Source organism: Acipenser ruthenus, chromosome 11 (genome assembly GCF_902713425.1).
Source record: "Acipenser ruthenus chromosome 11, fAciRut3.2 maternal haplotype, whole genome shotgun sequence".
Lineage (NCBI taxonomy): Eukaryota > Metazoa > Chordata > Actinopteri > Acipenseriformes > Acipenseridae > Acipenser > Acipenser ruthenus.
In genome coordinates, this window is record NC_081199.1 from 3,200,853 (window position 1) to 3,222,468 (window position 21,616).

Here is a 21,616-nt window from a genome sequence, read left to right on the forward strand (position 1 = left end):
TGTCTGAGAGGCAACAGCCATTCTCCCATGAACGTACTCAAACCAGTGGACTCATATGATAGAATGATGCACGTTATCAAAGCTCAAAACTCCTCCAGATCAATTTTGTTCCCCTTATTCATGCGTTACACAAAGAACCGAGGAGAATAGCTCATCAGAATAGCCCGTCACGTTCCAGTAATGTTGGGTGTCAATGGACCTGCTGTAGGGGTGGAAATAACACTCCTATTCCATAGCAGTTTCACCCATTCCAGGTTTTACTACAAGCTTGATTAGCCTCAGTGCATAGGCAACAATCTCAGGAGCGTGTCTTATTAAACTCATAGTAAAACCAGGACTGGATCAAACTGCTATGCAATAGGAGTCTTATTTCCATCCCTGCCTGTACCATTGTCCTTTAGTACAGGGTCATTGCCACTGTAGTGCCACAGCATTGCTGAAGATCACTTATATATTGGCAGTGAAGGTTGTACCTCAGTGTTTCCTGTGGTATAATAAAACGAAAGGTTCCGGCATCTCAGATGAGGTTTCAATTTGTCTCTGCTGCTTATTCTGTAGGGACATCTTTCATCACCCACACATAGACTCTCAGACACACTGTACACGTCCCACTGCCACCCATGTTAATGGCTTACAAGTATGTGATATTGTACAATGTTGAACTTGTGCCTTTTAAGGGAGTGCACAGCTGCTCTTTGTAGATATTGTCAATTCTCTTTCTGCTGTCTTAGATTTCTCCCTCGCTCAGCTACTGTACAGCAAACTGCTCCTAATGAAATCAACATACATTTTAGTTTATGACCTGGGGCATATCTGCATATTCAGCAGCACTGGTTAAAATGAATATCTAATTGTAAAGCTGTTCTGCTAAATCTCTTTGAAATTTACAGACATTCAGTTCCTTCACATATTTGTCAAAAAATGTGTCCCTGAACCAAAAAAAACAAGAAAAAAGCAAACATAATCAAACACATTTGGTTTCCATGTGGTGTGTGTGTGTGTGTGTGTACCGTGTACGAGGGAGTCCTCAGTAACTGACTGCAGTGCTAAAGTGCTTACCAGGTGTTAATTGATGATAGTGAATGTCAAGTGTCCGGATCCAAACCCTATAGTGCTTAAAAGACAACAAGTCCATTTTAACTATCTTAACAGTGTTGGATTGAAATAGCATTGCCCTTAGACCTACTAGGAAGCCTACCCTTTTCTGCAATATGAATCACTGTCTGAGAGGGTCACTCCTGGGGAAAAAACACCGGCAGAGTTAAGGTACACTGAAAGGGCAGCAGTATTTAGATCATTACACTAGAATACAGTGTCACTTATCTGGGTCTTCAGAGGGGTATTAGTGCTGTTATCTCTGCTCTATTCAGAGGAGATCTGATTGGATCTGTGAGGTTAATAACTGAAACGTGTCATTAGAACCATTTAACAGGACAGTTGCAGTTAAATATGGGTGCCACTGGGACTGCGGAGTTCCCACTTGCACCCATGTAAGACAAACTGCTTGTAAAGCTATGTATACTGTATGTGTGATTTAATATGCTAATATCCTTTTCCAAAGTCAAATGGATTGAGTTTTTTTTTTTTAAAAACCACAAGCTGATTAGAGTGTCTTTGATGTCTGTCATGCAAAAGACATCTGTTTCTAGGACCTTGCATAGCTTGTAGTGTTTTGAGCAGATTCTTCATATATTTAAACAGCAGTTGCCTACAGGGGAGATGAGAAACCTGCCTGTTTTGTTGGAAGGATGCTGTGTGCCCGGGTTTGCTCTTTTTCAAAGAAAGCAAGGGGTGCAGATCCTGACTGAAACAGGGAACCATGCCTGCCTCCCGGGGCACACTGAATCTTCTTGTAACGCTCCGTCATTTCTCTGTTCTTTCTTCCACCTACCGTCTCCTACAGTCTGACACCCCTGCTTATGAATCAGCGTATCTCAGTGTGTTTCCTGCAAAAGCTCCTCAAACACACCAGGTGCGGTCGTCTCACAAAGAATTATAAATCCTGCATTTTATCAGGTAGCAACACAGATTTTTTAAATGAACGACTCTGAATGTGCTTTGAATTCTGTTGAAAGAAGGGCAATTGCATGCAACTCCTCTCGGCGTTGTTTCCGCCATCTCTATACTGTAACCGATGATTAATGTTATATGTCAACTGAAATAAAATACTGTAACTTTCTTTCTCAAAACATAAGCTGGAGAGGCAGATGATGAGGTATACAGCACGAACGAGCTGTTGCCTGTTTCTGTATGATGACATTTACAAAGTATTCTGTCGAAAAGCATGCCTTCATATTCCTCTCCTGCTCGGAGGATCTCTTTGGACTTGATTCTTCTATTGCAGAACGTAACACAGGTTCCAGTTGTACAAGTTCCAAGGATGCAAAGTTGGGAGTTTAGAAACCAGCAGGTGCCAGTTTTAGCTCAGAGAATCAGCCAAACACACAGGGCTGTGGATCAGAGCAGAAGGGGAGGTTTAAAAATCTCTTCCGATTCCGCTGGTTTATTGAAAGGCAGATGTTACAAATCATTGGCATAAGGAACTTGAATGGGCGGCAGATGGTATTCTCTTAAAAGTCTACTGGATTGCTATTAAAACCTGGGTTGAGACTTTTCAACAGACAAATCAAATCAGACAGATCTGAAGAAAAGAACATGGAAACCCCCCATGTCTGATTGCCGGCCCGTTTAACATCAATCTGAGAGATGGTCATGTTCATGTAACTCGACCCTGGAAGCCCCTCTGCCATGGTCCGGGTCTCGGCTTGCATTCAAGACATCGAGGCCTGGATGTCTGCCAATTTTCTTCAGCTGGACACATCTGAACTCCGTCTAGTAGGATCTAAAACTCAACTTAAGAATCTCAATATAGGTGACTTATCCAAACATGCAAGGTTACTGATAAAGTTCAGGCATGTAAAAGAATAGCATTCGGTCTGATATATTCATTTCTCTGTATTGTAACATTTTAGGATATTTGTTTTTTGCACAAAGGACCTCTGCAATGCGACTGAAGCCACATCCTTCCTAAATTAAACAAAAAAATGTGCTACCTTGGGCAATGCATTACCCAATCTCGCAAGCAAACATTTCCTGTGAAGGAACATGTGTTTCGATAATGCAATCCCTGACCCTCGGCTCACCATGTTGGAGTTTGTTCATTGGTAATTCAACATTCCTGCAGTGCATCAACATGTATATGCTGCTCTAGGAAGTAGTAAAAGAAGCAATGATATTATGTCACTAAAACACAATAACCCTCCTGACAAATCAGATTTTCCAGGCTGCAAGATTTGACAGCGCTCATACATCTGCATCAAGCTTGGAAATTGTTCCTAGTTGAGCAATCGCTTCCTCTTTCCTGTCATCCCTTACAAGCGCAGAGTAATCAAATAACTCCCAAAAATTCAAGACATCCGCTACGTATTATTGTATAAACTTTGTTTTTGGGTTATCTCAAGTATTATTGTTACACAATGGAAGGTGGCAAAGCAGATGATTAATTAAGATTCAAAACGATGCCTCCAAAATCCACAGTGCCCAGCTGGGGTCGTGACATCAGCGATCCACCCACCACACTACCAGCCTTGCCTCCACCTGACCTCTTCAGTGGTGAAGTGGACAGGCAAGTGAAACGAAGGCTTCCATACAGAACGGATCAACTCTGCCATCATCCCAGTGAAGCATGTTAAAACAGGGATGGAAATAGTACAGTAGTTCAACACATTCCTGGTTTTAATACACGTTTACACACCTGAGCTTGTTACCGATACACCATGGCTAATCAAGCTCATAGTGAAACCTGGAAAGAGTGAAACTGCTATGCAATTGGAGTCTTATTTCCATCCATGTACAGCCTGGCTGCAAGGTCAGGAGCAGAGCTACCTGTCCTCTTTGGGTAAGAGTCATACTGAGTACCAGGGAGTTCTTAGATAGCCATAAAAAAACACCACTTCTAGACCCAGCGTCTGCTCATGAAACGTGTTGCATGTATGCTTAACACACTACATCAACATGCCGTACATAGGCTGTACTTGCTTCTACCTTAGACTGCAGATTGTCCTTGCAGTCTTTTTTTAATTCATTAAACCGCCAATGGGATACTACAAAAGTGTGTGCAGGACAGCCCTGGTCTGGAGCAGTGTGTATCTTTTACCTTCCAGATTATTATATATATATATCCTGCATATTGTATGAAACCTGCTAATTCCAAACCTTATTGCAAACTATGATTCATATTCTTATTCTTTCAATTTATTTGATGGTGGGGTAAGCATACACAATTTACCACTGTTTTCTGCTTGGATGTTGGGCTCGTGAACACTGTGCTTTATCATGTGAATGCAGAAGAACTTTTGATTTTTCTTTTTTACGCCTTGAAAAATCCCCGCCGCGTAAACAACACTCGACGCACTCTCCTCATCGCGGGAGACCAGGCGCTTGGGTTAAGAAATAGTACATGCAATCACTTTATTATTCGGCTGTTTGCATAAATACAATGTTATTACAGCTCACAACTAAGAAGAGCTAAGGCTTCTCTCTTGAGGCACCGAAGTGTCAATGAAATGTGTAAACGCTGGAGAATACACCATTCAAGTTTCATCCTCAGCTGCTTTCAGTTGTTCTGCGCCGCGTTTCTCCTGGGAGGGAGGTGGGCAAGTGACCAACTGGAATTAACAATTATTATTATTATTATTATTATTATTATTATTATTATTATTATTATTATTATCCACATTGGAATATAAAGGGTCCGTTTTATTGGGGGACAATCATTTCACAAACATGTTCAAAATGTACAGCTTAGCATTCAAAGCGTGAACATAATAGTCTTTAAAACGCTGACTGTAATATTATTAGTATTATTATTATTATTATTATTATTATTATTATTATTATTAATAATAATAATAATAATAATAATAATAATAATAATAATAATAATAATTACGTCCGGGTTATCACAATAAGCATTTCAAGATCAGTCCCGAAATACAGTACTACAGTACTAGAGACACACGTTTAAGATTAAGAATGATGCGAGGAAAGTGTAAGATTAATTGTGCGCCTGGCATAAAACCAGCGCAATGCTTGCATTGAATTGTTTCCAAGTTGAGATTGTGTGCATCATCCAAGCACATCCCTCGCATTTCTACCAGTATATAACAAGAAAACACGACCAGGCGAGCCTCTGGTTTCATTTCTTAAAGGGAATTCAAAATACCCTTATTTGAAAAAATAAGCTGCAGAGGTCTAGCCTTCTATTGACATGACTGACCACAGGTCCTTCTTAATGAGAACAATATTATCCATCCACACCCATAGCACTGGTTGGACGTCAGGGCTAATCCGTCTCGGTGATGACAAGACTGCACATTATAAAATAAATGCCTGATCACGACCTGGACTGAGCTCATCTCAGGGTCCCTGGGTTATATATTTACACTGCTCCCTTCTCCGAGGCGCGCTCACTTACGCTGCTTTGTCAATGTGCCTGCTTGAAGTAGCTGGGAAGCTACAGATATCGAGATCACTAGTTTAAAAACACCGACAAGAACTGTACAAAGAAGAGACGCGCAGAGAGAAGGTGGGACATTCACCGCACTGAGGTTCATTTCTCTAAAGGTGAGTTAATGCCGTTGCTTCATGTCATTCATCTCAGAATAGAATATGTATTTGCCATTGGGAGAGTCTTCTAGTTTCACTACACTTTGATCATTTTAGGAGAAGCAAAATCGCGTTGAGATCATTTCAGACATTGCTATCAAGATAATTCTTGACAGGTTGCTGTGCTCATGGTGTGCGATTATTTGGGAAACTGAATTTACTTTATTTCTGTTTTGGAAGAACTTTACTGTCATTTTTGGATGTGGAAATGTACTATATATACACACACACACATATATATTCATAGAAGCAGTTTTATTTCTGCAGGCACGAGCATTATTCCCCATCTGAGCTACATGTCTAATTGAATACATTCTCATTGAGACAATATGAATACAATATGGTTTATTATCAATATGTTAAGGTCTATACTCAGTGTGCTCTCGGTACAATATAAGTGTGTTCAATTGAACAATAGCAGTAGATTATTGTTCAGATACATTATTAATCCTTAATGAAGAAGAATGGCAAAATCTCCAGTTCCAGGGTAGGTCATTGTTTAGAAGAATATGCATTATTTACACGCTGATACTTTTCTTTTAAATTTGGAAGACGTTGTAACACATAATACATTTAGTCCTACTGCGATTATTGTTCTATTTCTCCGACTACAGGATCAATGGGAATATAATGCAGTACTGTATGTGCAAGAATGCGTGCAGAAACTTTCAAAGGTTTGAAAAGTGTAATTAACAATACCGGCAGTGCTCACAAACGATTGTTCTATTCTGATGATGCTTCTCCTGGTTTTGTTGGTGTATTTTGTGGGAACGCTTTTTGGTAGTTTTTTCTAGTAGGGCGTTAGATGTTTTAATAAAGGGGTTTGATAGAATTGTATTAAATTAAAGCCCAGGCTAGGTGACCTCGTTGGACCCCCCTTTTCTCTGGACCTCCAGTACTGAACTAGGTCCATTCCTTTCTGGAGATACAACATGCACTTCTGGCATCACACCTTGCAGGTGATCCGAAAGAAGGAAGACAGCGATAGTTCAGGTAAAGACATCCCAATGGTATGACGGCTAGGAGTGCATAATGATAACAGGAGGGAAAGGGTAGAATTAAACACTGTTCGTTTTTGAATATCCACATTGGAATATAAAGGGTCCGTTTTATTGGTGGACAATAGTTTCACGAACATGTTCAAAATATACAGCCTAGCATTCAAAGCGTGAACATAATAGTCTTTAAAACGCTGACTGTAATAATAATAATAATAATAATAATAATAATAATAATAATAATAATAATAATAATAATAATGTTATTGCCACTTTAGGTAAGGTATGTTCATAAAACATAACTGGTTTCTGATTAAAAAAAACATTGAGTAAACGTTTGCCCTCTACATTTGTGAGGCATCTGTCATTTAGTTTAATGAATGGGGTGTGCTGGAGGCTTACGCGCTTAGAAACGGTTAGAAACATGTTAGATATCAATGTACACCTAAAAACAGCGAATCCTTTATTAGCACACTATTTAACAGCACGGAAACACAGAAAAAAACGCGTCACGATAAAAAAAAAAGTGTTTTGACAACTATAGATACAAAATACTTGACACAAAAATGTACATGTGGATACTGTACAGTGTAAAGTCGCGTGCATGATATACATGTTGATATAATGATGGTATGAACTATGAGATAAAAATCTAAGAGACTAAACACGTCAAGAAAACACAGCTGTATCTATAGAAACGATATGCCTCGAAGATTAGCTAGCACGGTACTCCTCTCCAAATAGGGTCAGACTAAAATGCCGAGTTTTCTAAACAAATGCAGAACGACTGCGCTGACCATGGTGCTGAAAGAGTTACGTGGGTACGGCGCATTTTATCTTGCGCTTTGCTTCGGGGCTGATGGAGAAAGGGGACACTTTCTATATTCAAATCAAAGTAATATATTGATGTATATACAGGTGCCTTGAAACAAAGCGTTGTTTGCTGAAGAAAGTCTCCTGGGTTGTCAGAATGTAATAATATAACAGGTGTATAGTACATAGGCTATTCATCACATGCTGTACGTGTAAGCCTCCCATTATTATTATTATTATTATTATTATTATTAATATTATTTATTTCTTAGCAGACGCCCTTATCCAGGGCGACTTACAATTATTACAAGATATCACATTATTTTTACATACAATTACATTATTTTTTACACACCATTACCCATTTATACAGCTGGGTTTTTACTGGAGCAATCTAGGTAAAGTACCTTGCTTAAGGGTACAGCAGCTGTGTCCCCCACCAGGGATTGAACCCACGACCCTCCGGTCAAGAGTCCAGAGCCCTAACCACTACTCCACACTGCTGAAACGTTCTTTCTCTGAACGCAACAGCTGTCCACACAAAATACACCCTCGCAGTAGCACAGAACTTTGCATTACAGTTAGCATTTACCTATTTGCTTAATTGCATTAGAAAACTATACGATGCATAATTGCACACATATGGTTTGCTAACATATTCCAACAAACACGTTTCAGGTTGCAAGAAAATGGTCAGAAAAGAACTCTGTGTATAGTGTTCCTTTGAACCGAACACACCAGTGTAGTGATATTGTGAGATCACGCCTAGCCAAGAAAAGTTAGGATGCAAACTAGAGTTCAACAGGGGAATATCTCGACTCCTAGGTTATGAAAACTCTAATGGCTAACAGCAATAGGGAACGGCACACACAAACAAAGTGAATGGCACTTGTTGACAGAATGTCAATCTGATTATTTTTGTACTGACAATTGAAATTTCTTATCTAGCTTAATTAATACAATTATTTAATGCTACAAAATGGTATGCAGTTCACCGGTACACAAAGCATGGCATGCCTGTTAATTCTTTCTGTTCCTGTTATGCACCTTGATGTAATATTTAAGTTACTGAAAGTAATTACATTTTTTTTTCTTATATTGTTTTTGTTACTTGAAACGTATTTATGAGCTGAATTATACACGTGAAACCCAAAACTGTGTTTATTCAATCATACACGCTAGGACCGCTGTAGATAGAACATGTAGCTCAAAGTACATTATAAAATATGAGGTCTATCTTCAGTATCTGGATTTGAACAGTCTGATCTGTCTGCTCATGCCAATATTGGCAGAAAACAAAACCCTTAATGTCATTACATTATTTTAATAACCTTCCCTCCCTCTGACCTCCAGCTCCATCTGAACACCACTCTCTGAAGATCTCCCTCTATTATAACCTCCTTATGCTAAGACAGTTTTATTCTGCTTGGTGGATGTACAGTGTGCCAGTAGAATCAATAAGGATAACCCTTAATACATCCCTGCCTTGCTTAACAAGCACAATCTTCCCCATTATATTTTATAGAATTTGTTTAAATATAGTCAAAGATATTTCTATCTAATAAGACTAGTTACTATCTCAATTGCACTCATCCCGGTGACTCTCTGATCGAGCCTCATGTAACATCTCTTTATTTTCTTCTCAGGAAAGACAAGCACTGTTCTGAAGAAGTCTGAGAAAAACCAACATGTGATTAAAACCCCTTCTTATACCAATTCAAGTAACAGTTTCTTTAAACGCATTTAACATTGAATCATCCTCCACCTGAAACCTAACCATGGAAGATACTGATTTCAGCGTCCAGCAGCTGCAGCCCAATGTCATTTCGGTGAGGCTTTTCAAAAAGAAGGTTGGTGGCCTCGGGTTTCTGGTGAAGCAACGCGTCTGCAAGCCTCCCGTCATTGTATCCGATCTGATCAGGGGAGGGGCTGCAGAAGAAAGTGGTCTTGTTCAAGTAGGAGATATCGTCCTAGCGGTTAATAACAAGCCATTGGTGGAAATGAGCTATGAGAGGGCTTTGGAAATGCTGAAGAACATCTCTCCAGAGACTTATGTGGTTCTGATTCTGAGAGGCCCGGAGGGATTCAGCACTCATCTAGAGACTACCTTCACTGGAGATGGAAGATCAAAGACTAGCAGAGTCACCAGACCTCTGTTTCCGGTGCCCAAGCCTATCGATTGCTCTACACCGGCAGGCATGCAAAGTAACAAAGAACCGTTCAGAGCTGTAGACCAGGAACCAAGCCCCCTCGTTCAGGTCAATGGCGTTGAGTCCTCCTTGATCAGCCAAGATGTTCTGAAAGAGGGTGATGGCTCAACAGATCACAGTCCCAACTCCCGTACCAATGGTGGGGCTGGAAATAATGACCTTCTCAAAGAAATCGAGCCAGTATTGAATTTGCTAAAGCACAGCAAAAGGGAGCTCAATGGGGAAGGCTTACATAAGACTGAGAAACGAGATGTGGAGGTTCAAGTGGGCAGGTAAGAGAATCTTACTGACAGTATATATAAATATATAAAGGGCTATTCATAGTGAACATGATGATTGTTTATGGGATGTAGTACCTAGGGAATTGACAGGATTTCATTTCCTTAAATTATTAGCTTTTTTAATTGAATTTTAAATTTAGTGGTGTGATTTTTAAATAAGGGAAATCTAGTTTCAAAGCTTACTACTGTAAGTAAAATACTATGGCTTTGGTTCTTGGTGTGTAAACAACTTGATATAGCTACTGTGTAGAATTTGATTACCCTGCGAAGGTCCAAATGAAATCAGATGGCTGTGTATTTAGGTGAGAGTAGGGTTTTCTAATCTTATCAGTGTGCCATTAGTAAGATGCAGTTGCTGCACTATAAAAAATAAATCACTGGCTTTCATTGAAAGAACTAGGAACCATGTTTATTTCAGATTGGGACTTATGATAAGAGGCACAACAGTCCTTCGACAAATGTGTAGCTATAAATAAGGGGTTTTAAAACACAGCAGCCATTTAGACAGTTATGAAAGGTTCTGCTATTTGTGTTCAGCAAATCCAGTCACGTGATCCATCTCTCTCTCTCCTCTCTCTCTCTCTCCTCTCTCTCTCTCTCTTTGCAATTCATTTTATGAAAACTTACAGCAAGAACTATTTATAAACGGCAACAATGTTAACTCATAATCAGTAGTAAATAGCCCTGATTAAGTGAAACTGCAGTGCATTGATTTCTTGTAAGAGTCGGATACAGAAATACTGAAATAGGGATAAAGAACAAATTGTAGAACCAAGCCTGCTGCCTTCTGTTCTTAAAGAATAATGACAGGTGTCGCCTTTTGAGTTTTGTGTGATTGCATGAGAGCTTTCATGCTCTTAGGCCGACAGAAAAGGTTATTTACCAAAGTTCACTTCTAAAAAAAAAAAAAAATCGGAACTTCATAGCAATGAAAATGAACTCCAGGTTGCTGGCACTCAATTAAAAAATAAGTGGATCTTGCTCCCCGAGCACTGAGCTGGTTGACAGGGCTTGTTAATCGCTTGCATTCGTTGTTCTGGGTTTTTACACAAATTGATTGATGCCTCCCGGGTGTCTCAATCCCCTGTCGTTGCAATCTTCACCTGTTTGTCACCAGTCTCTTCTAAACACCCAAAGCCTGATAAGTAGTTCTATGGCACACTGTAGTACTGTATTTGCACGTTGCTCTGTGGGTTGCTCACACTACCACGCTCCTTTCAATCCCTGATAAATGCACTCAATGTGCTGCTAACTAACTAACATCGCTTCTAGTCCTTACAGTTTATAGTGCACAGCAACAGCCTATCTTCATGAACACACCTTCAGAGTGTAATATGTATTATAAGTGTCATAGTTTACTTGGCTGTGCTGCACAAACCGCAGTGGTGCTTACACGTTGTCAGTGGCTTAGAGCACTGACCCCATGCTTTTAGTATCAAAGTTCAAATACCTGAGCATGAGAAGGCATGAGTCATAATGAAGGAAGGACAGATGCCCTGTTTGCATGCATTTCAGAGGGTTATTTTGTACGTGTTACATGTCCAAGAGAAACAAGACGACAGCCTACAGAAATAAAGACTCTCACTACCACTAAGGAGATATTTTGCACTTACCTGCAATTATTTTGAAAAACACGAGCGTTGCCAGAGAAAGCATTGGGAGACTGTCACAAAGACGGCCAGAGTGGGTGGCGTCAGACCAGACAGGAATTCAAAACAAAGACAGTGGTTGATGATGAGCTGAGTGCAATGGCTGCACTCAGCGTTTATTAACAAATAAAAGGGTTGAAAACAGCACAAAACACGGGACACGGCACTATACGCCAAAGTAAAAAGACAAACAAAACGCACTAAACACAAACGGTGCTCGGAGACAAACAAACACGGTGAGTACACACACTTATCTTCACTTTTACGATCTTTAACTTAACTCTCCTCTCTCTCCTTCTCTCTCTCTCCCGTTCTCCTCTTCCGAACACCTAACCACGACTGAGTGAAACTGTGCATCTATATATACTGTTGTGCTGGGATTCAATTACTAATTAATTACTCACTTGAATCCCAGCACGTGAATTCATTACGTGAAACCCCGTGTTCACATATTATATTTTAAATGCACGTGCGTGATGTGCAATCCCGTGCCTAAATACAAATATACACCTTTTAAATACACGTGAAACACAGACCCGTTTATATCCCGTGTACCAATGACTATACACCAACATTAACACACACACGCACGCAACATACAACACATAACACAAATGCACACAGGGGCGGGGCGCTTTGCCACATATACCCCCCCTTGTGCGCAGCACACATGGCCTCAACGGCCACCTCCCCCCTTAAAAACCCAGCAGTCCAGGACAAAGTCTCGGGCTGGGAAGGGAGGCTTCAGTGGGCCCATGGCTGGCCATGCTGTCAGCACCCCTGCCGGTAGTGGCACGGCTGACAGCCTGTTGGTCCCGTCCTGCAGCGAAAAAGCTGCGGGGGCAGGTGGTCCCCCGACCTCCCCCTTCTTCGTAGCCGGCAGCTCCCTCCTGTGGGGCTCCGGCCACAAGAACTCCTGCAGCGAAACTGCTGCTGGGGAAAGTGGTCTCCAGACCTCCTCCCCCTTCTTCGTGGCCGGCAGCTCCCCTTTCTGGGGCTCCGGCCACCGTACTCCCTGCGGAGGTACGGGCAGCAGAGGCAGCTCCTGCTCCTCTGCTCTGGGCGGTGGTGGAGGCAGAGGCAGCTCCAGCTCCTCTGCTCCTGGCGGTGGTGGAGGCAGAGGCAGCTCCAGCTCCTCTGCTCCTGGCGGTGGTGGAGGCAGAGGCAGCTCCAGCTCCTCTGCTCCTTGCGGTGGTGGTGGCGGAGGCAGAGGCAGCTCCTGCTCCTCTGCTCCTTGCGGTGGTGGTGGCGGAGGCAGAGGCAGCTCCTGCTCCTCTGCTCCTTGCGGTGGTGGTGGCGGAGGCAGAGGCAGCTCCTGCTCCTCTGCTCCTGGAGGTGGTGGAGGCAGAGGCAGCTCCAGCTCCTCTGCTCCTGGCGGTGCTGGCTCCCTCTGCTGTGGCGGCTGGGCATGTGCGCGCCGTGCTGCCTTCAGCAGCATAGCGAGAGGCTGCTGGGGGACACCAGCATCCTGCCCTTCTCCCCCCCAAAAATTTTCAGGGGGTTGAGCCTGTAACCCCTCCCCTTCCGGCTCTTGGGGCTGAACCAGCAGGCATTTCCCCTCTGCTGGTGGCTTGGGTCCCAGAGCTGTGGAAGCCCCGACTTGCCTCCCTTTGGGCTGTGGACGCACCGACTCCTCCCTTTTGGGCTGTGGACGCACCGACTCCTCCCTTTTGGGCTGTGGACGCACCGACTCCTCCCTTTTGGGCTGTGGACGCACCGACTCCTCCCTTTTGGGCTGTGGACGCACCGACTCCTCCCTTTTGGGCTGTGGACGCACCGACTCCTCCCTTTTGGGCTGTGGACGTTCGGGCTCCCCCCACTCAGGCGTAGGACGTTCGGGCTCCTCCCACTCAGGCGTAGGACGTTCGGGCTCCTCCCACTCAGGCGTAGGACACTCGGGCTCCTCCCACTCAGGCGTAGGACACTCGGGCTCCTCCCGCTTGGGCTGTGGACGCTCAGGCTCCTCCCGTTTGGGCTGTGGACGCTCAGGCTCCTCCCATTTGGGCTGTGGACGCTCAGGCTCCTCCCGCTCGGGCTGTGGACGCTCAGGCTCCTCCCACTTGGGCTGTGGAGGCAAAACCAGCAGGCATTCACCCTCTGCTGGTGGGGATGGGGACAGCAGGTACTCACCCTCTGCTGGTGGAGATGGGGACAGCAGGTACTCCTCTGCTGGTGGTCCTGCTACCTGGGCTGCTGTTCCGTTGATGGTTGCCTCCAGGTAGCTGAGGACAAACTCCACACCTTCCTCCAAGGTGTTTGGGGTGTGTTCCTCCTGATATGCCTCCCATCTCTCACAGTCCATCATCCACAGAGCCCGGACGACCATGGGCAGAGACTGGGCCTCCAGCCCAGCATTCTCCAGGAACCAGCCCCGCAGTTTGATGGCGTCTTCTGCCATTGCCTCTTTTTTTTTTTTTTTTTTTTTTTTTTTTTTCTAAACAAAACCCCTCCTGGTCTGACGCTTGGAGGCGCGGTTATCCCACGATGACACCACGTGTCACAAAGACGGCCAGAGTGGGTGGCGTCAGACCAGACAGGAATTCAAAACAAAGACAGTGGTTGATGATGAGCTGAGTGCAATGGCTGCACTCAGCGTTTATTAACAAATAAAAGGGTTGAAAACAGCACAAAACACGGGACACGGCACTATACGCCAAAGTAAAAAGACAAACAAAACGCACTAAACACAAACGGTGCTCGGAGACAAACAAACACGGTGAGTACACACACTTATCTTCACTTTTACGATCTTTAACTTAACTCTCCTCTCTCTCCTTCTCTCTCTCTCCCGTTCTCCTCTTCCGAACACCTAACCACGACTGAGTGAAACTGTGCATCTATATATACTGTTGTGCTGGGATTCAATTACTAATTAATTACTCACTTGAATCCCAGCACGTGAATTCATTACGTGAAACCCCGTGTTCACATATTATATTTTAAATGCACGTGCGTGATGTGCAATCCCGTGCCTAAATACAAATATACACCTTTTAAATACACGTGAAACACAGACCCGTTTATATCCCGTGTACCAATGACTATACACCAACATTAACACACACACGCACGCAACATACAACACATAACACAAATGCACACAGGGGCGGGGCGCTTTGCCACAGAGACCCATTCCTATTGGGAAACCATAAGCTTGGTGTATACCTTGGTCAGGGGAATACAGTGTTTTCATTTTCCTTGTGATCACCTTCATTCACCTTAAGTCAATAAACAGGCAAACAATGACATGCTACTGTATGCTAACTTCAAGTATTCAACACCTTTGTGGTACCGTAACACTTTCAGACGGCCTCATTCAAAAGAATGAAAAATACCCTGATTGCTGATAGATTTTATGTCAATTATGTAACTTTTTCCAGTTACTTTAAATTACAATGGAAAGCCATAGGAGTCACTGCCAACCAGCTGAATTTTTCGTACAAAGTGGCGTCCATTGCTTCAAAGCGTCTGCAGTGACAGTGTCGTGTGTTTACAGGGAGCTGGCCCAGGTGACTCAGAAATCGCTACAGCTGGCCGTGGACAATGACAGAGTGTTTGATGACCTGTGGGGAAAGGACAACATGCCAGTGGTCCTCAACAACCCTTATTCTGAGAGCGTGCAGGTACAGTGATAACAACACATGCATTAGGAGTTTCTAGACAGGAAAGGAGCCTCCACTAATGGATAACATTTCAGGTTATCTTAATCCGCATGCCTTCTCCTTGCAGCTGGCTTCATCTCAGGAGGGTGGCTCCCAGTCTGCTTGCTACCTGGCACCTTGGCATTTGCTCATCTATTCATTCACTCACTCCTCGCTCATCCAGCTTTACACAAGGCACCAATCCAGGGGGTTGCTATAGATGCCAGATAAAAACTGGATCTTGGTAAACAGAGTATGAGATGAAATCCTTCTTCATGGTCGTATGTAGAACCCTGCTGGAATGCTGTATCAATTAACATCAGTTTACTGTACAAATAACAGGTCATTAAGGATGTCATCGTTTGTTACCGGATTACCACAGAGCTCAGTGTATGCTGTGGATGTGGCGATGTTGTTTATTCTGCTAAGACTGCCATGTCTGAATCTGCTCAGTGTCTATTTCTGTCTGTGATTCCTCCTACGGCTCTCCTGCAAGCAAGACACTTTCATCTCAGTGACTTTCTCCTGTTCATTTCTTGAAATAAGTAACAGCGTTTTTAATATGAAGGCAGGGAATAAAGCTATCATATTTTCACTCCCCCTCATCTAGCCCCCCTCCCTCCCTTCCTACCAGACCAGTATAGGTCACTTTGTTTGTCGGGTCAATTGGTGTTATTTCCTGTAGCGTTTAACATTACCAAAATAATTAGACACATCTGCTATTCTTTGGTTACATACTGCAACTAACTGGGCAATCAAAGTACGAGCTTCCCAGGATCTCATTCTGAGCCTTCTTAGACTGGCATGTAATTGTTAGAAAAGGCAATGCTTCTGAACAGAATGCCATTAAATAAATCAATCTTTAGAAACATTACCCTTATCATAATAAGGACAGGGAACATCATCAAGCTTCAACTGACTCTCCATTCCCTTTTATTTCTTCAGCAAGCACAGCAATTTTACAAAGTAATTAAGCCCTGTTTTTTTGTAGCTGTACTCACTTTAACTCCATTTCAAAATGATTGCTTTCTTTTTATACACCCAAGTGCACAATAAGGCCCTTTTTTATGTGTGAATGGAGTCCAGTCCTATTTAACTTCCAAGGTGGATGAATTGCAATCATTCTTTAATCAATGGATGTACTGTGTAAAGATGCATCACTTGCTGACAACTTTAGTTGCGGGTTTTGTAGTTGCACATTTTGCTCAATGATGAACTTTTCCTTTCAACACAATATTGTTAAACCAAGGTATTCAATTCATAGAAATCAAAGGGATTACAAAAACTCTTTTGTTTTGTATCTTCTGGCTCTGGCCCAGCTGCCTACATGCATGGTATGAATTGGGCTTAGACAAAAAAAACGAAATTTCAAAACACACACTGGATCCAAAACCTAGAAAGTTAACTTTTCTCCAGTTTACCACTAGCTGAGTTAACCTCAGCGATAATAATGCATCATAATCCAACAAAACCTACTGCGTTTTGTGCATGATGTTTTTTTTTTTACATATTAATGGTGGTACATTCTGTATTTATTCCGGTGGTTTGTAAGCGGTGAATGTGCAAAGATCATAAACAAATGATTTCAAACCAGATCAGTCTAACAAAGGAGCCCTACCATGTGGCCTCCAATCAGAATGAGAAATGGTTGTCTGTTTCGTTTTTAGATTATAACTTGTGGTTTCATATCCCCTACAGCCCTCGCCCCCAGGAAGAGTATCACCTACCAAGAATTTGCCAAATGGCAGCCCGTCCAAATGTCCTCGATTCATGAAAATAAAGAACTGGGAAACTGGCTGCCTGTTTAATGATACTTTGCATTTAAAATCAAGTAAGGTACGGCTGATCTTTCTCAGGTTTATGTTAACACTAGTCATGGGTCATATCTCTTCATTAATGCAGTGTAGAGAAAACTAAACTTGTCTCATTTTCAGCATTTGAAGATGTATTTCTAATGCTGCCTAGCTATAGTGACAGCACAATTGAAATCTAATATCTGATTGGGCTGCTCCTCCCTGGTTATATATATGAAGCTGCTCTCTCCGCAATGACTTTGTCTAATGTTGCTATTATTTAGTATCCAGGAGGTAATTGAAGGCAAATGCTGCATAACATAACAAGGCTGTCAACCTGTCCTTTTGCACTGACCCACGGGGAATACTACTCTGTGAGGAGCTGGGCTGTGTTAATCACCCGGCAAAGCCACAGTAATTAACGACATACCGGTACGGAGTGCTGACAGTGGAAGGGACTGTCTGTTATAGGAGGGGCTTGTCAATACAAAATATATCAATCTGAAAACACACATGTAAATATTACTTTTACATTTGAAAGTATATAGGTTTGAAGGGAGGTATATATATATATATATATATATATATATATATATATATATATATATATATATATATATATATATATATATATATATTACTTATAATTGATGGCAAGAGTAATTATGAAAATATGATGCTACATTTTCTGTGCATGTGTTTTTTCCCCTATGCAGTTGCCAATCTGCACAGAACAGGTTTGCATAGGCTCTGTGATGACCCCAAACCAGCATGTGAGAACAAACGAAGAGTTACTTCCACTTGCAACTGATTTCATTGACCAATACTACACCTCCATAAAAAGGCAAGACAGGCTCTATTGTTGACTATGACTAACCGCCCTTTGAAATCTCTAGTTACAGCAGATTATCTTAAACTAAGGTTTTTAAAATCAATTTTCCTCCACAGGTTACATTTTTTCACTTCTTTCCCTTATCATTGTGCAGTTAAACTTTAAATTTTGTATTCCATTTTTTCACTTTAAATTTACAGTGTTATGTGGAGATGAGGAGAAACATTATCTCAGGATCTAGGCATAACACATCTGTATTTTTTATGTCCTCAGTGAGTCTGATTTCTTTGAAGGACGAAATCCCTTTCTAGTCTGATCACTGTCCTGCTTTACTGAAATTGTACATACCCGGTATTAATGGCAAATGTATCCTTTGGAAGGGACACACTGTTCAGCACAAATGAAATGCGAGCTAATGGAGGGCTTTTTTGTTTGTTTTTAGAAATTATAGATCGGCTACTCACTAAGGAAGGTGCATCAGTGAAAAGGTTACTGGTGTTAATTGCAAGTGGAAAATTGAATCTTTTTTTCAAACCTTAAAAAGTGTTTCCACTTTTGAAATAGCAGAGTATTTTTTTCTTCAGCTGCTGCCCCTGGTTTAAGAAATGCAGAAAGTTTCAATCAGAGACGTGTGATTCTGACAGGCATTTCCTTTCATGTGCTTTCTTTACTGCTTTCACTCCCAGATTTGGCTCCAAGGCTCACGTTGACAGACTGGAAGAAGTGACTAAAGAAATTGAAGTTTCCGGGACCTATCAGTTAAAAGACACAGAGCTCATTTATGGGGCTAAGCATGCCTGGAGGAACGCAGCCCGGTGTATTGGAAGGATTCAGTGGTCCAAACTGCAGGTCAGCACGGTCCTCTCTGTTTGCATGTTCATGCACATTTCTCTTTTTTCAATGCCTTTCAAAGTAGATTCTAGCCTCTGGTAGCCCTAATTACCTTAGCATGAGCGGTGCTTTTTTTAACAGGGATCCCTATCAGGGACATTCACTATACAGCAACGGGCTTCAGTGCTACGGATCATGGATCTTTACTGGAAGCAAATTGGAACTGCCGTGTTACCAAATAATTGCTTGTTGGGGACAGTAACTTGTTTTGGTGACACTCTTTCTCTGATTTTCAGTTTTGGCAGTTTCATTCGACCCACACTTTCAAACGTATCTCCTGGTATCCAGGCTGGCAGTTCTAACTGCGGGTGGCACATCTTTTCTTTCTCTCCAGGTGTTTGATGCCAGGGACTGTACCACAGCTCACGGGATGTTCAATTACATCTGCAATCACATCAAGTACGCTACCAACAAAGGAAACCTCAGGTGCGTCCCGAGACTCCGAACAGAGTCCAGTACAGGATAGCAATGCCGTATTACTGCAAACGAATGCCTGCTTCACTATATTCTACATCCACTTCATTCTCGTTTCCACAAGACTCTTTGTAGTCTGTTTGAACGACTCACAGAACACAAGTATGCATGGGTACCAACCAGTGGGGTTGACGATCCGCTGCAATGTAATTCTATTTTAACATTATTTCAGTGCATTAATAAGAAAACGAGAGGTTTTTTTTTACCGTTATGACGCTGCTTCCTGCATGAGCTACATTGTAGATGAAATCATGCTTTTAAGAAGTTCAAAGATCCCACTGGATCCACTTGCAATGCCACATTAACTCAACTTAAGTGTGATGATCTGGTACCACTGTCTAAATATAGCATTGTGTATCAGGGAACACCAGTATATGCCAGTGCATTACAAGTCAGTTTGTGTGTATATGGATTAAACACAGTAAAGAACAGCTATAAATATCCCGGAATCCTGTATTTATCAATGCTGAAATATCAATGCATGTTTTGTTTTTAGGTCTGCTATCACTATATTCCCCCAGAGGACAGATGGCAAGCATGACTTCCGCGTTTGGAACAGTCAGCTGATCCGCTATGCTGGCTACAAGCAGCCGGATGGCTCTATTCTGGGAGATCCTGCCTCTGTGGAACTAACTGAGGTAAATACCTGGATATAAAGAGAATATATTTTAACACCTCTTGCCTTGAACGCAGTCCTGTTCACTGTGGCACAGCACTCGTGTGTTTCATGGGATACGTGTCTTTGGGTTTTAAAGGATTCTGTTTTAGCACCGGCACTTGTTTTTGATTTCCTGAATGCAAGGAGTCACTGGGAGTCACATAATCACATGACTCATAGGAGACACAGTGATTGGGAAAGAAAGCTCCACCTACCTTTGGAACGCCCTTCCTTTGCTTAGTTTTGTAATACAGGTTTGTTGCATGATAAACCCTGCAAGCTTTTTGAGCTAATACTCACCAGTGAGATTCATGGGGGAACCGGAGAGGCTGACAAGTTTATTATTGACCTGTTGACTGGATAGAAGTTGAATAGGAAGGATCAGCTTGAAAAGAATGTGTGCGTTGATCCCCAGTATTCTGTTGTGCAGATCTGCATTCAGCAAGGATGGAAGCCGCCTAAAGGACGCTTTGATATCCTCCCTCTCTTGCTTCAAGCCAATGGCAATGATCCAGAGCTCTTTGAGCTGCCTGCAGATCTGATCTTGGAAGTGCATATGAAACACCCCAAGTAAGTGTGAACACTGCAGTCATGCAGGATGAGAGCTCAGAGTGGGCAGTGGGGTGGGGGTGCTTCTCCAGGTTGATAGGTTGATGGATAGGTGGCTTCTCTGCCACAAGTTCTGCAAATGGAAATGCTTCATGGTAAATGAGGAGGGGAGTCTCCTCGTGTTGATATGGGAGCATGGTTAATAATGAAAGAAGGAACATTAATGCAAATCCTTCAGTGCCAGGCGTAAAGCTGGCTGCTGCCCAGAAACATGCAATAGAAGACTTTGACTCGCTGGCCGGCTTAAATCCTATGAATGATACAACTGAGCTTTATTTATTGCATAAGAGAGTTACCATTTGGCCATGAAATATATTATTTAGAACCCACATGCTAAGTTCCAGTTTGATCCACTTTCCTACATTCATTTGGGCAAGTTTAAGTCACAGAGAACAGCACAGATTGAATATCAAAGCCTATCCTCGATTTCACTTGCAATCATCAAGTGAAATGATATTCTCTGGATATTTTGTTCCAACGTTTGCAATGGACAATGACGTATGCTTTCCATGATGGCACATGCTGCTTTAATGTGTCTCAATGTTGCATGATGCTGTGTTGGCCTGAAGGCAATACAAAATTACAGCAATACAGTTCACGATTGCAAACCAAAATCACAGTCTCATAGGGTTGTGTGTTTATTTTCTTAGACCTCTGTAACAGTTTGGCGACATTAAGTCGATAAAACACGTGCGTGCTTTGCTGAAAAACCAAAGGTGATAAGAATGCATGAACTGGTTTCAAACCCGTTTGTGTTGCGGCAGGTTTGACTGGTTCAAAGACCTCAGCCTGAAATGGTACGGGCTCCCGGCAGTGTCCAGCATGCTCCTGGAGGTCGGAGGTCTGGAGTTCACAGGCTGCCCCTTCAGTGGCTGGTACATGGGAACAGAGATCGGGGTCCGGGACTATTGTGACAGCTCTCGCTACAACATTCTGGAGGTACTGTGGGCTGTGGGGGTGTCTGGTATGGGTCTGTGAGATGGGTCATGTTGTTTACCTGGTGCAGAAAGGTAGGACAGTGTAAAACTGCACTGCATTCTTTCAAACATTCGTTCTCTTTGAGCCGTTGCGAGGTCTCAACACCCTAACCCTAACTTAAG

General features: G+C 42.5%; 1 protein-coding gene across 1 annotated transcript in view; it reads left to right on the forward strand.

Moving 5' to 3' along the window:
• Nucleotides 1-5,148: 5,148 nt before the first annotated feature.
• Nucleotides 5,149-21,616, forward strand: part of LOC117426910 (nitric oxide synthase 1-like) — a 28,167-nt gene continuing 11,699 nt past the window's right edge. The window contains exons 1-10 of the mRNA XM_034045124.3: nucleotides 5,149-5,625; nucleotides 9,125-9,960; nucleotides 15,115-15,241; nucleotides 16,958-17,095; nucleotides 17,769-17,896; nucleotides 18,571-18,733; nucleotides 19,110-19,201; nucleotides 19,746-19,887; nucleotides 20,338-20,477; nucleotides 21,281-21,455. Of these exons, the coding sequence (XP_033901015.3) occupies nucleotides 9,257-9,960; nucleotides 15,115-15,241; nucleotides 16,958-17,095; nucleotides 17,769-17,896; nucleotides 18,571-18,733; nucleotides 19,110-19,201; nucleotides 19,746-19,887; nucleotides 20,338-20,477; nucleotides 21,281-21,455 (1,809 nt within the window). The 5' untranslated portion in view covers nucleotides 5,149-5,625; nucleotides 9,125-9,256. The remainder of the gene's footprint in view (nucleotides 5,626-9,124; nucleotides 9,961-15,114; nucleotides 15,242-16,957; nucleotides 17,096-17,768; nucleotides 17,897-18,570; nucleotides 18,734-19,109; nucleotides 19,202-19,745; nucleotides 19,888-20,337; nucleotides 20,478-21,280; nucleotides 21,456-21,616) is intronic.